At 43.8% G+C, this 16522-nt stretch overlaps 1 protein-coding gene across 1 annotated transcript in view; it reads right to left on the bottom strand.

Annotated features, from left to right (window-relative positions):
* The window catches only part of LOC306818879 (cytoplasmic phosphatidylinositol transfer protein 1-like), a 68708-nt gene extending 59414 nt beyond the window's left edge, over positions 1-9294 (bottom strand). The window contains exon 1 of the mRNA XM_079336606.1: positions 9008-9294. Within this exon, the coding sequence (XP_079192732.1) occupies positions 9008-9055 (48 nt within the window). The 5' untranslated portion in view covers positions 9056-9294. The remainder of the gene's footprint in view (positions 1-9007) is intronic.
* Between the last annotated feature and the right edge of the window lie 7228 nt (positions 9295-16522).

Here is a 16522-nt window from a genome sequence, read left to right as displayed (position 1 = left end):
ATGTTGGTAATTGAATAAAAGAATTGATCCAACAGTGCAAGTCCAGGACAGGACAGTGTATTTATCAGAACCTGATAACATCGGCCGAAATCAGCACATTAAGTCAAGTCAATTAAAAAATATTTTTATTTCAAATTCAAAGTTTAATTCAAAGCGTTATACCAATTCAAGTCACTTTTGGATTTGATAGCATTATGACGCAGATATTTATAGATTTATAGACTTGTTTAAATTCCTTTGTGTTACAATTTACGGCAGTTTTCTGTCACCAGCAGAGGGCGCTGTGCAGATTAAAACCAGCGTCATCATCACTCACCAGAGGGTCGAGCGTTGCGCATACTTTCCAGCCGAGTGACCATCCTGTCTTCATTAAAGATCTTTGATAAGTAGGCCCTCTGCTGAGTGCAGAAACATGAACGTCTGAAATGTCAAGTAATGTAAAGTGGCATTTAAAGCTCCTTCACTCACATCCCATCCAGCCTCCTACCACGTGTGTCACACTCAGACACAAAGGTTCATTCACCACAGTCTCAAGGACTGAATGGAAGACCAGTGGTTGAGATTCCTCGTGTTAATGATGGACACACGCTCAGCAGAGAGAGCAGCAGCAGCAGCCAGAGTGAAGATGTCCACGAGTGAGAGAGACATTTTTTCCAGCCACACCTCACAGATTGAATCACCGCCTTCGCACTGCGACTGGAAGCGGCTCTCATCGCTCCCGTCGTGTCCCGGCGCCGAGATGAAGGGAGGAATCTTTTATTCTCCGGGTACGGTTCCATATTTGATCAAGCACAGGCGATGATGATGAAACAAAAAAAAAAGACCATCACTACTCCAACAATCTTTTTTTTTTTTAAAAACAGTGCTTTTCTCACGACGGACACACCCAGGTGATGAGGTCATCAGACTTACCTGCCAAAGCTGACTCACCACGCCGCTCCTTCATGACTCACGGGTGACGGTAACACCAACGCAACTTCATTGGCCGAAGGTGAAATTTAGAGGAAGCGAATCTTTTTCAGGAGCACGTTGTGTAGCTGAGCTGAGCATGTCGTCATTCATTCAAGAAGCATCATGTGACTGTCGTTCAACAAATCAACTACCGGTTATGTTGGGACTTAAAACTCGTCTTCCCGCCTGTTGCATCGCTCTACTTCCTGTTTTTCTACACTCTGTTTGGTCCGTCTGTCGTTGTTTTTTTATTCATTTTTAAAGGTGCAATAAAAAAAAGTGTTTATCCTGAGGCTCACATCACATCCGTCATATTGCATTTTATCGCATCCATCCCGAGGTACGTGGAGCCCAGCCACCACCATCGGACCGTGACCCTCGCCGTCCTCATCCACGCACGGCCCGCTCCACCTCAGCGGGGAGGAAGAGGAGGAACACGGAGGAGAACTCCTTCCTGTTGAACTTAATGTTTTACCTGTCAGAGCCATGCATCCGTGTATCCAACTGTACAAAATACCTCGGGCACATCATTACTGACAAGATGGAAGATGATGCTGACATGCACAGGCAAAGACCCATGTTGTAGCCCCTCTATGGGTCAACTACAAAAAGGAGACCATGCACAAGCTGCAGGTAGCAGACAGTGATTGTTTGAGGATACTGCTGAAGAAGCCCAGGAGCAGAAGTGCCTCGAAGCTTTTTTGTGAATTGACATGATGATGCTGTTTACAGGCCCTCTTGAGGACCCTGATGTTTAAGTTCATGTGTCGACTTGATGAGTCACAAAACGGTATTATTGTGAGGCTCATGAGGCCCAAGTGTAGCTCAGTCCGATATCACATCTATGGAAGCGTTGGTATGAACGCCTTTTAAGACTCTTGTGAAAAAGGCTTTTCCTTGTTTATATGTTTATGTAACTGTTTGTATATGTTGTATGTCGGCCTATTGGGCTCAGAGCCTGTAATAAAGTTTATATATTCCAGCGTATTTTATCGTGCTGCATCAGCTCGCCTGGGATTTTAACAGCTGCTTCCTGTAACCGCCGAGAACAGACGAGACCACGACGACTTTCTCTCTTCTGTAATTCATTACGTCTAAGTTGTTGTTTTTTTCACCAAATCTAATCCACCAATGAGCAAGCACTCGGCAGAGAGTCTTTGACGGCCCCCTGCTGTGACCTCACTTTACATTTCAGGATATTTCCATAAAGCCATCATCCGGCTTTTTACTGTCCACCTTCAGCAGCACGCCGCCCACATGAGCGGCCTTATCTGAGCCGCTCAGGACTGGAGGGCTAAACAGCTCCATGATGATGATGATGATGATGATGAAGATGTGAGGTGTCTCCACGTGTTCCACGACAGAAACAAACACACTCGTAATCTCAAAGTGTGTCTGTGAACATGACGCAGGAAAAGACTATTTGTCTCCCAGATACGTGAAACAGTCGCTCTGCAGCGTGTGACAATCTCATGAGGCTCTACACACACACACACACACACACACACACACACACACACACACACACACACACACACACACACACACACACACACACACACACACACACACACACACACACACACACACACACACACACACACACACACACACACACACACACACACACACACACACACACACACACACACACACACACACACACACACACACACACACACACACACACACACACACACACACACACACACACACACACACACACACACACACACACACACACACACACACACACAATCTAGGAAATGAGAATGGGCCTCATCCGTGGATAATGGTCCATCACAAGACATGATGGTTTCCTCTCGCAGAGTAAATAGGACGCTTATTGAATCACAGCATTGTCATGTATACCAGATGGCAAAAAGGCTTTGCACCTTACCATGACACCCATCAGTGGAAAACAAACCGGAGTGGATGGGCGGGGTGAACACACTGATGGAAGAATAGATAAGCAATCAGCACATTTATAAAGGGACGACACGTCTTTATCAGGATGTTCCTCCCACACACACAATGACTTTGTGTCAGCTCAGATAAGTTGTCGTTCATGTTTTGGAAAAGTTGGGTCAGTACAACCGGTGGTCCAGTGGATGGTTTGTGTGCGGCATGAGCCAAAGTTATAGTCCTCAAACCCCCCCAAAAGGCTCCAACATGGACCTGATCAGTCCACATGCCTCGGACAGAAGAGCACGTTGTGACCTCTGTGTGTCTTGCATTGGTTTGGGGCGAGCAGGGTTTCCAGTCTGCCGCCGCCCGCTGTGGTATTATGAACGTTTATTTGGTGGCTCCATCTTCTCCACGTGCTGCACGCCGTCACTCGTGCTGTTTGTGTCGCTGTGATATCTGCACACTGTGTTTGTCTCTGCTCAGCTGACTCCTCAAACCAGACGCTTCTTCTGCAAACAGGACATCTCAGCTCGGATCCTTCCGTGTCTTCTTCGGCTTCTTCAGTCAAATAAGTGAAGCTGACATCAGATGCTAAAAAATAAAAAAACTACTGCTATATCTTGATTTTTTTTTTTTTTAAATCTCCATGTTTGTTGTTTTGCAGGTGTTTTGATGCGTTTTCAGTCTAATCAGAACGGAGCTGGAAGCCCCCGCTGAATAACATCCATCCAACTGACCGTGACCTTTGACCTCGATCTGTGAACAGTATACCTTTTCTTCCTTCTACCTTTTTGCATCTTTTATGCAAGGTCACCCAGCGCTCAGAGGACGGCCATCTTCTTTCACGACTGCCTCCTGAAGAATCTGAACTCAGTGGTTGTGTCCTCCCGGAGCAGGCGGCACGCAGCAGCCCGCGAGCCAAGACAAATCAAGTGTGTGGCGTCATGGAAACACACTCCATGGCAACAAGTCTCGTTAAAGGGGGTCTCACTGAGACCAGATGGGTTTTTCTCTCCCAACATAAAGTAAGCAAGCAGGAGACAGAGACGCTAATGACATGTTCTTATTAATGAACGAGCCTGGAGTGAAAGCGTCGTTCATGTGCAGATCACACAGTCTCTTTGAGTCTGTAGGATTTACCAGCTTTTATTACTTAGAACTTCCAGTCACCAGGTGGACTAGCGGTTAGCGTGTGCAACACGTGTACAAAGGCTGCAGTCCTCAAAGCAGATGGAGCAGGTTCAAACCCCGGCTGTGTCTCCGTCTCTCTCCTTGGATTCTGACTCCACTGTCCTGTCATTCCTGTGTTCAGTTGTATTGTTGAGCCCTTTATTTTTGTTGAAAGAAAACTATGTCATGTAAATAATAAATATCTGGAACTTCCTGTCTCGATGTCAAATTTCACGTTCAGTCTCCAAGTTCAGAAAGCAGAAAAAAATAAACAAGGCTGCAGAGAGTCGCTGTGGGCGGGAGCGCCGCCGCCGCTCTGCTGGTTCGTTTGCACGCCCCGTGTACCCTGCACGTGTTGACTGAGAAATGTTTTTGTTAAAAGAGGGGGGGGGGGGGGGGGGGGTTCAGCTGTGTAGATCAAAGTATGACTCTTCATTTAAGTGTATGCACTTCTTGGCAGACGTTGGACACGTTGCAAATATATCAAATATTCATCCTCTTTAATGAACTGGCTCACACTTTGCAGAAATGCTTATGCTTTGGAAAGCCAACAACCCAGGTGTCCTCCCAGCTTTCCATGGGGGCCATTCATCTCAGCAGCCCCTCCCCCTCCCCCTCCACCCCCTCCACCCCCTCCCCCATCATTGGGCCTTTCAGTTTCAAGAGGTAGAAAAAGCCCACTTCTCAGGAAGCCACGTTTCCAAACCCTAGAGGGAAACAGACAAATACATGTTAGCAGAGCGCTAACAGCAGCAGAGCGCTAACAGCAGCAGAGCGCTAACAGCAGCAGAGCGCTAACAGCAGCAGAGCGCTAACAGCTTGAGTCTTCACGGTGCGACACGGTGCTCAAGCAGCACCGACTCCGAGCGAAATGCTACCTTAGAAAAACTCAGCAGCAGCTCGGTCTGAGGGAGACCTGGGTTGAAAGTCCCGGTGCAGACCCAAATATGTTAGTGGTTCTTTGAGAGATGCCAGGTGCTCTTGAGCAAGGCGCCAATCTCCAACTGCTCAGGTGCTACAGTGTGCAGCAGCCCCACTCTGCTGTGTGTGTGTGAGTCAGGCCTACGCCCCCCCCCCCCCCTTTGTGTTGACGGCCAGAGGAGATGTTCTTCATCCAATCACACGGCGTCGTAATCCTTCAGTTATTACAGCACAAACGACCGCATCCATCGCTTCACGCCGTCCTTCGCTGGGTGTCAACACACTCTGAGTCACCGTGCGCTTAAAAGGGCGGGAAAAAGAGGGACGGCGTGGCCTTCAGTGAGCCTCATTCAGCTCACAGCTTCAGTCTAAGCGTTTCGTGTAGCTCTTTTCAGCACACTGATGAACCTCTTAACGCAGGAATCCTCCGACGTGATGACGACTTCATATCTATCAGGCGACGCGTCATGGCGGTGAATACAGTGTGAGAAAGTGGGCGTGCTGCCGGAGTCACACGATGACTCAGGGCAGCCAAAGGTTGGGCCATGTCAGCGCTTTTTTTTTTTCTTTCCCCTGTGAGCTTGAAAAACAGCCCGTCAGCCAGAGACAGGGAGGTGTAAGTGAGAGCTACTGCAGCAGAGCGAGCGAGCGAGCGAGAGAGAGAGAGAGAGAGAGAGAGATGTAATGGTAGATAGACAGCAGGAGAAGCAACACATCTATCCGTGTCTCCTGTGATGCATCACCTCTCCATCCTTTCCAGGAAAAAAGGAGAGAGTGAGAGAGAGCGAGAGAGAGAGAGAGAGAGAGAGAGAGAGAGAGAGAGAGAGAGAGAGAGCGGTGCAGTGGCTGATGAATGGCCTCGCTCGCTCACAGGAGGACAAACAGCAGCGTGAGACCCCGAGGACTGGAAAAGGATCTCAATCTTGTAAGAGAAGGAACTTGAGACAAACAGTGAAACACAGAGGACTCTTTAAGAGGGATCATCCAGACCTGAAGATTCGCTTCCACTGACTCCTCCTCTTTTTACAGAAACAGATCTCTGGCTCAGTGGAAGCCAACACGTCACAGAACGCCGGGTTTGAAAATCAAATGTGAGCCGACCAAAAGGAAAGAAAACATCGGCACACTGCTCTTGATCCAAAGATACAAAACAGTGTTTGATGTCGTACAGACTTTCTTCAGGACAGAGTCAGAGACAATGTGAAGGAAGACACACCTGCAAGTGCTGAGGATGATTCAGAGGACACACACACACACACACACACACACACACACTCTCTGGTCCATTCAACTGGTTTAAACAGCGTCCACACAGGCCGACCTGATTCTGCAGCAGTAAGAGTGATGATGCAACAGCAGCCAGTAATCTCTACTCAGAGACACTGAGAGACATGACGTTGCATGTCCCTGTGACGCCACATCACACACACACACACACACACACACACACACACACACACACCTAATTTTTTAAATGAGCCTATCACAGTGAAGGCTGTCACACGGCGTGCACTGCTGGCTCGGGACCCAAAGGTGGCTCATGGAGCTGTGGAGACTCACGGACGCGTGCCGGGAAAACCTGCTGTCTAACAGTTAGTAAAGGGTTAAACATGTCAACATGGTGGAACAAAGGCAGCAGAAAAGACGGAGACACGCCAGAGCAGCGGGACTCGAGCACGCCGCCGTGCGCCCTGTTGCTGTTGTCTTTTTACAGCGATGCATTCAGACACGTTTGCCCTCCACAAACACACCAGTCACCACTAAACATGACAGGAAGTCGGCTCAGATGAGGTAATGTCTTCTTTGTAACTTCCCAAATGGCGATCAGACTCACACACACACACCGATCAGACGCTCAATCAATCAAACGCTGGACTGAACATCTGAAGACAACCTGAGACAGCAGCACACAGCTGCACACTGGGCCTCCACACACTCACACACTCGACCAGTGTAGAAAGATGAACTCGTGTCCGACCTCTCACCTATATAATAATCGTGCACTTCCATCCTCTGATTGGAGTTTGAGCCTTTAATGACACTGTTCTGTCGTCTCCTAATAACCATCTGTTCACACATCAGACAGCTCTCACTGTGACAGCGAGGCCTCCACACACACACACACACACACACACACACACACACACACACACACACACACACACACACACACACACACACACACACACACACACACACACACACACACACACACACACACACACACACACACACACACACACACACACACACACACTGTGTTTCCATTTGACCATGGCTTTCTGCATGTGTGGGTGGTTAACTGCGTTTTTTACCGCTTGTGATGACTAAATATAGACCCTGCAGAAAAAAAACAAAACCCTTATTGTTCTTCTTGTAACACTTTAATGCAGCCGATCTGTCAGAGAGCAACAAAGACAGCAGCCATGCAGCTGTTTGCACATCAGGCCACAGCGAGCCCCTTGAATCCCTGGAAAGCTCTGTGGATGTGCTCAGAGGACGACGGCTCTGAATGTGATGCAGCTCACAGCTGCTGGACACAAAAAGAGCATCTGAGGAAGGGAATGTGAAACGCAGTGTGAACCGTTAGAAAAGAAGCAGCCTTGAATTTACCCTCAACTCAACATTTATTAAACACTACTTTCAAAAAGCGTTCTGAGGTTTCTCTAGATCGGAGAAGAAATCTGTGCTGGACTATTATTCCACCTCACTGCCAGCCCATCAACTTTAGAAGGAGCACATCAGTAACGCCCACGCATGGCGACGGCTGCACCCAAGCCGGGAAGAAGATGAGAAAGTAAACGATTGCAGGGCCAGGACGAGAGAGCCAATCATCTTCACCGTCTGATTCAAGACAGGACAAAAACACGCTGCTGCACGCTCACAATGGCCTTTTCTTCCGGCTGTGGAGCAGAGCGGCACACTTGTCAGTGTTTTAACACCGCTAATTGATCTGCATTGTGCTCGTGCCGTCATGTGAAACCAATCAGGCTGCAGGAACTGAATGCAGAGCGATTGTTTGAGCGATGCAGAGAGGAAGAGCGCTGAAACCTCCCTCCTCACGTTCAGACGTTCAGGCCGATAAAATGACTTCATATCAGGCTGAGGGAGGCAGAAGCAGCACGTGTGGTTTTCTAAAACCCGGCCGGGCTGTGAAGACTCCAACATGGAATAAATAAGCTGCAGGGAGGAGTGTGAGTCTGTGTTTTCCTAACATGATCATGGTCATGGTCCTGATGGACGTGGAGCTCCATCACACTCTGAAAATATTCATTTCAGTAAAGTTTGACTCTGCCTCCTCTGTCCTGTCAGGTAGGGATGTAACCATTCACTTCTCTCACGATGAATCGTTCAGACGCGTCGAGGTTCACATCGGTGATCTGACAGAAAAAAAATCATCGCAATAACACGGTGAGCGTGAGAAGCTGCAGAGCGAGACCAGTGTCGTTTTAAATCCGAGGAGCGGAAGCAGTTTGGCCTCCAAACAGAAAATGAAAAGAGGTGAGAAGACAACAGACAAACAAATATTACAAGACAAATAACACAACCGACATGATGCAGCGTTTAGTGAGATGCTACAGTCGCCTCCTCTTGGTGACAGAAATAAAAACATGAAAAGGTCAAAGCACACTGACAAGAATCTGTTTCACTCATCATTTGTCTTCAGTCACAAGTTGTCAAATAAACCGTGGAAGAATCGTATTGAATCATGAGTTCAGTAGATCGTCACATCCCTGGTACTCGAGGTAAATAATCTTGATTTTGAATTGAGGTCAAATATCGCCCAGCCCCGGTGTGTGTGTGTGTGTGTGTGTGTGTGTGTGTGTGTGTGTTTACAGCTTAAATGTGGATTAAGTTAAAGCGGAGTGCCGGAAAAAAAACCACAGTCCCAAAGAGAGCAGAGACTTTGTATTGACAGGAAGAGAAGTGAAAAAGAAAGGTGAAGGCTTCAGTCCATCTGAGCCTCCTGCTACATGTCTGGACTGTCAGACTTTTGGAAACAATGCTGAAGCTTTAAATACAAAGAACAAGAGTATTAAATGTGTTTTAAACTCACCTCCTCCACTGTGAGAGGCATACATATCCTGTACTCCTTCAGCAACATCTTCCTTCCCCTCCTCCTCCTTCTGCGCTTCTCTCCTGTGTATTCACTGATGTGCCAAAGCGGACGAGCTGTGCGTAAAATGCGCACGGACGTGTCAGCACATGTGCGGAGGATGATCGGTGCTGTTCACGGAAACAAACACTCCGGAACCAGCGGACAGCCTCTCCGGTCAGCAGCGTGAGAGCACAAATGAGCTCTGCTCTGGCTTGTCCCCTCCTTTCCTTTCACGCTGCAGAGTCAAGGTAGCGGCAACCATCAAAGAACAGGACCGGAAACTGTAGCAGATTGGGGCTTCAGAATAAGAGGCGGATAATGGCCACGTTAAATGGACTCTTTTTTTTTTAAAACCGCAGGTCACATACAGTATTAATGGCGGAGGCTGTTACTGAAAGTCCCCATCTGTAAAAACCTTAACACATTTATTAGCATTCATAGTGTCTTGCCCATGGACATTATGAATGCTTATAAAAAGCTGGAGGAGAACCCTTGACACGCCACACCACCCCGCCATGTTAGAAAAATCATATCTTTCTAGTTTTATCTCAGCGTTAGCATTTGTTAGTTTGTATGTATGTAATTTGTCTTTTTTTTATCTAAGGGATCTCCATCACACCAATGTAAACATGTAAACATATAGGCTTATAGTATTTTTTTTTTGTTACCGACAGGTTGAAAAGAACTAAGTTGGTCTGAATACGTCATGTCTTTATTTAGAAACATTTTTTATTCTTATCCGTTTAGATGTTTTATACATTTGCATAATTAGGAGTGTGTTGTTTCTGCTGCAGGGAGCTTCACAGCTGCCCTAACTCCAAGTCTTTAACTGGTACTTGATTGACCAACACTACGGTGGAGGTATTTCCAATAACGTAGCCGCTTTCCAAGCGCCTCTCAACAGGAGACGTCACTGAGACTACGCGCATGATTTCTGCAGTTCATTCGTGTTAATCAAGCAGCTTTTCATTTAGTAAGACTATGGTAATAAAGCCCCTAAATTAGAGATAAATAGATAGATGGATGGATAGATAGATAGATAAATAGATAGATGGATGGATAGATGGATAGATAGATGGATGGATGGATGGATGGATGGATGGATGATGGGTGGATGGATGGATGGATGGATGGATGGATAGATGATGGATGGAGGAAACAAACTACTGCATCTTGTAAATCAGCCAATGATGTGAATCAAAAGAGATTACTCTTCTGACGGAGACTATTACTTTGAAAAGTCTTTGACCGGATGTGACACTGGCGTGTGCCGGTTGGCTTCACATGGCTGTCTCTGTCTTCTCTACACCGCTAAAACTAAATCTCCGGACTGCTGAGACAGAAACATGTTTGTTTTTCAGTCCGTGTTGCTCCGATCACTTCCTTCTGTGCACACACAACATGTGAACTGCTTTCAGGCGATCAGGACTCAAAGACTCCTTGAATCACAGGAAATGATCTATCTCTATTCTCCGGTTTGTCTCGTGGACACTTTGAAAAGGCAGAAAGAGGCGTCGGAAAATGTAAGCGGTTAACAGCGAGCCCCAGCCCCCCTTTCCTGCCTCTGCATGGCCCGCTGAAATACGACGCTGCAGGCTGCTCGACGGAAACATCGGCCGACACAACCACAGGAAACATCAGCTCACTGCTGCAAACTGTCCGCGCATCTGTCTCTCTCTCTTTCACACACACACACACACACACACACACACACACACACCTCTGTCGATGTTATATAAACCACACAGTTCACATTAGGGTGTTAACGAGTGTCTCTTCACATCACGTTCAAAAGTGACATAAAGTCACAGTTGTGCAAACATTTACCAAACACACACTCTCTCTCCTTGTCGACTTATTTGCAACTTAAAATTTGATTTCTGTAAACCAACAACAACATCTGAACCAGTTATTCTTAACTGGTCTAGTCGAAGGACCCACCACCAACTCCTTCATGAAAGTCTTGAACCAATTTTCTGACCATTTTTCAACCAATCAGATTTATTGAATGAGAAATAGTGTAACTGAGCAAAGACAAGGAGCAAAACCAGCATGTTTTAAAAGAGTTTCAAAGACTTTTTAACTAAAAAAAAAAAATTCCACTCACATTTTTGCGACCCACTCAAAATGGCCCCATGAAACACTTTTGGGGTCCCGACCCACCAGTTGAGAAGATCTATAGACTGAAAAACAAATTACTACATGGAAATGATCAATTGTGTCTTTTGTTTGTTTCATCGCCAGCTCAAAAGCCCTTCAAAGAGCTTTAAGTGTTTCTGTATAACACCGTGAACATCTCAGGGACTTTTGTGTGGCGACTGGTTCATCACGTCGGTACAAAGTACAACATTTATAAAAAAAGGCTCAACTACCCTGCAGCTTTTTTTAACAGCAACTTTCTTCTCCAACAGAGGGAATTCAGGGGGGAAAACCCGAGAACCCGTGAACATCATCGTTCTTACAAAGACAACCTGCATATCTTTAAGTTTCACAGCTGTCAGATAAATAAGAGTCCCTTTCGAGAGGCCTTGAGACATGTTTATAGCCTGAGCAAATGTCTCCAGACATGTTGTGAGATATCTGCAAAAACAATGATTGTTGCAGTCAAACAAAGATGTTATTCATTTTCAACAAACTGCTTTCAATTAGAACCGTCTCCCTCTTTATCTCTTTAAAAAAAAAAAGAAGAAGCTGTGGGACACTGGCTGGCATTCATCTGGGTTTGACCTTTCGATGACCTCGTGGTTTCAGTGAGGTCTGTGTTGATTAAAAAAGGAGATTAGAGCCTGATGTCGTCTGAACGCTTGCATCAATGATACCAAACAGATCTGTGAGCTCTAAAACGAGCATATTTACCGAGGCCCACCTCTGACCTACTTCTCAGCAGAGAAGGACTGTTTTTGTGACACGTCAGGAGTGGATGACTCCTGTTTTTATTTTTTTCTTCTGGAGTGAAATATGTGAACTGAAGAATCAGGTGAAAACATGTACATTAAGGCGTTTAGAATCAGAAATGTATGTACAGTATCTTACAGTGTATCATGTTTCTTAAGATAATAAGATGAATCAGTATTGGTATGGTATTTCATGGTATGGTAAGGTGTGTTGGGCCTATCACAGTATGTATGGCAGGCCTATACAGTAGGGTATAGTATTGTGTATGTTGGGATAATTAAGGTCTAAAGATGAGAAGAGGAGACCTCACTTACTGAAATCATCTTTATTGGATCTCTCAGGTCTCTGCTGAGCCTGCTTTGGGAACACACTGATCCCAGTTCAGGGCTTAAGGCCTTTCTCTGTCACGAGCAGGAACATCGCTGACCCACATTAGCCTTATTTATGGGGACATTAGGAGCCTTTCAAAGCAATGAACTGTGTGTGAAGACAGGGATGAAATCTGCTGGCGTTAAAGTGACACCTGCTGGCGGACTGGGCTCATTGCACTCATTCTTAAGTTCTCCATTCACCCTCACCGTTTCATTGATAAGTAAAAGGCGAGTGTGGGATTGTTGAAGTCAGCACCAGCAGCAGCAGCAGGATTTGCATTTCATTGTGATCCCAATGGGAACAAAAATGAAAGCAGGGCTCAGCTTGAAAAAGGAAATTTGATCTTCCTCAGGGTCAGGTGATCTGCGCTCATGAAGGGGCGGGACGGAGGGAGGAAGCACGGGGGAGGAAGTGTCGGTCGGTGGAGTGGAGCGGAAGCACGGAGCGTCGTTGGCAGCAGTTATACTTGGACAAAGCGGGTTACAAACAAACTGTACCGTGAGTGTAGATATGGGTGATACTTCGGATGGTGGTGGATGGACTTCAGAAATGGAGATTAGTCAACGGAAAGCTGCAAGGAAAAAATCATGGTCTGTAGCAAGTAGTGGAGAAGAAGGCTCATCAACTCAAGTTTCAAAAAAACTGAAAGCTAGAACTAATGGTAACAATAAACCCCAAAGTGACAAGCAGGAGGATTTGAAAGTTATCATTACATTCAGTAATGATAAGGGACATTTTCATCCAGTCAAGGTGACGAAAGCAATTGAGAGAGAAATAGGGAAAATCAAGTATGCTAAACTGTTGGGTAACAGAAGAATTCTCATATCAGCAATGAACAAGAAACAAGAGAAGATCATGAAAATGAATCATCTTGATGGAAGTCAGATTAAAGTACATTCACCAGGAATGGTTGAGAAAACAAGAGGGGTGATATCAAATGTACCTTTAGAGATGACAATGGAAGAAGTGAAGAAAGAGTTGCAAGGCAGTAAAGTACTCGAAGCTAAAAGACTCCAAACAAATAAAGGTGGTGTCAAGAATGATAGTTTGTCTGTGCTGCTTGTTTTTGAAAAGACAATGCCTTTGGAAGTCAAAATCGGATGGTTCAACTATAAAGTGAGGGAATATATTCCTCAACCTCTAAGGTGTTTCAAATGCCAGAGAATAGGGCACATAGCTCAGCAATGCAAATGGAAACAGAGATGTGCAAAATGTGGAGAAGAACATGATTATGGTAAATGTAAAAAGGATGCTAAGTTAAAATGCTGTAACTGTGGAGGTGAGCATAGTGCTGCATATGCTGGATGTGTGGTCCAAACTCAAGCTAAAGAAGTACAGAGGTACAAAACTTTGAATAAGGTGACATATGCTGAGGCATTAAGAAGTGTCAGTATTCATGAAAACAGACAAAATAGTCTAAATGAGTTTCATACAAACACAGATGGAAATTTGAGGAATGCAGGTCCTCAGTGGGCAGGTACAGAATCTACTTCCCCTGGAAGATTGACTACAGTACAGCAGCAATGCAATCATAAGTGCAAAGTTAAGGAGAACACCTTGATAGTGGAGAAGGAAAGTTTTGTAGCTTTTATATGTAAAGTAATTAATGTTGCAACACGACAAGAAAGAAAAAGTGATCGTATTAAGACAGTAGTAGAAGCTGCAGAGGAGTTTCTAGATATCAAAGATTTAAAAGCTGAAGACATACATCGTATGTTGAGGGGTGCAAATGAGGAGGGTTCTCAGAATACCACTTAATCTAGTGATGGTGTTCCTCATTTTACAATGGAATGCTAGGAGCTTGATTGCAAATGGACAAGAATTTAAAAGGTTTGTAACAGAATCTGAAATGAGACCTGATGTTGTTTGCATTCAAGAAACCTGGCTTAGGCCTCACCTTGATTTCATTTTACCTGGATATGAGTCTGTTAGGTTTGATCGAGAAGGAAATCAGGGAGGGGGTTGTGCAACATTCGTAAAAGATGGAATACCATTCAGAAGAATCCCAACCTCAACCGATATAGAATGTGTGATCATTGAAATATGTAAATCAGATGGAAATATAACAATAATTAACATGTACAATCCTTGTAAATTATTAAATCTGAGAATATTAGAAGACATAATGAGACGAGGAAATGGGAGAGAAATATGGTGTGGAGACTTCAATGCACATAATAATCTCTGGGGAAGTAAGCATACAGACAGTAATGGCAGAGTAGTGGAAGAATTGATGGATATTAGGCAGTTAGTTTGTCTAAATAATGGAAATGGTACAAGAATTGATATACGATCTAACTCAGTATCTTGTATTGATCTCACTTTAGTTTCCAATAACTTTGCACACTCTTGTGAGTGGAATATAGAAAACAATACAAACATAGGAAGTGATCATTTTCCAATATTGTGCGCTATAAATGTTGAAATAGATTACACAGAAAATTCTAGTCATAAGAAATGGTGTTTTGAAAAAGCAGATTGGAAAAACTTTAAAGAATTATGTTGCAAATTTGCAGATTCAATTTCAATGGAGGGTAATACATTGAGGAATGTACAGATGAAGTATCAAAAGCCATATTAAAAGCAGCAGAATAAAGTATTCCTTGCAAATCAGTAGGGGGTAAAAAGAAAATGGTCCCATGGTGGAATGATAAATGTACGGAAGCTATCAAGGAAAGAAATAGTTCATTGAGATTATTAAGAAATAATTTGAATTCAGAGAACTTAATTAATTATCAAAAGAAAAAAAGCTCAAGCTCGTAGAATAATTAAGGACAGTAAAAGGAATGCATGGAGGAGTTACTGTTCTACTATTGGGAGGGAAGTTAAAATAGGAGAGGTTTGGACAATGTTGAAGAAAATGAGTGGAAAGAAAATGTATACTAAAGTACCGGTATTAGAAGAAGATGGAATACTGGCAATAACAGATAAAGATAAGGCAAATATGTTGGGAAAGAAGTTTGCCAGTATACATAGTGGTCAACATTTAGATGATGATCACAGGAAAAATAAAGACACAATTCTAGACGAAAATAAGGATTGTGTATAATAAAAAAGACCGTGAGGAAAGTTCTTTGGATGCTGACATCAACATTAATGAATTGATAACAGTTTTAAATAGAATTAAGAAATCTGCTACAGGAGAAGATCAACTTAGTAATGTAATGTTTCAAAAACTTCCTGGGAAAATGTATGAAAGAATATTGGATGTCTTCAATAAGATTTGGAATGATGGAAAATTACCAAAAATTTGGAAGAGTGCATTAATATTGCCAATTAATAAACCTGGGAAAGATCCTAATAATTCGGGTAACTACAGACCCATAGCCTTAACATCCCATCTATGTAAATGGATGGAAAAGATATTAGTCAGAAGGCTGAACTTCTTCCTAGAACAAAGAGGATTATATGCATCTTATCAAAGTGGTTTTAGGAAAGGACGATCAACTATGGATGCTATCGTAAAAGTAAACAATGAGATAGAGAAAACATTTAAAATGAAAGAAATTATGAATATAGTATTTTTTGATATTGAAAAAGCTTAAGACTCTATGTGGAGGGAAGGACTATGAATTAAATTGAACAAAATAGGAATTAGAGGCAGGTTTTATAACTGGGTATTAGACTTTCTTTCAGATAGAAGATTTAAAGTAAAAATAGGTTCAGAAGTATCTGAACAATATGACATTATAAATGGAATTCCACAAGGTAGTGTTATTAGTCCTGTACTATTTAATGTTATGATTAATGATATCTTTTCCAATCTAGATAGAAGAGTTGGATCAGCGCTATATGCGGATGATGGAGCCATATGGGTCAGAGGACGAGATCCTAAAAATGTGACAGATAAAATTGAAGATTCAATAAGAAAAGTAGAACAATGGTCTTATAAATGGGGCTTTAAGCTTTCAGCAAGTAAATCTTGTCATATGTTATTTACCAGAAAAAAAGGGATAGACAAAAATACATTTAAACTATATAGACAGGATATGGAAAGAGTAGATCAGTTTAAATATTTAGGTATGTGGCTCGATCAAAAGGGTACAATTCATGTGGAAAAAGTAGAATCTAAATGTAAGAAAATTATAAATTTAATGAGAGCAATAGCTGGACAAGAGTGGGGAGCTGATAAAAGATCGCTCATGTACATATATAGGGCTTTGATGAGGTCAACTATAGACTAAGGGTGTTTTGTGTACAGAGCAG

The sequence above is a fragment of the Symphodus melops genome (assembly GCF_947650265.1).
Source record: "Symphodus melops genome assembly, chromosome: 2".
NCBI lineage: Eukaryota > Metazoa > Chordata > Actinopteri > Labriformes > Labridae > Symphodus > Symphodus melops.
This window is presented reverse-complemented; position numbering and strand designations above follow the sequence as displayed.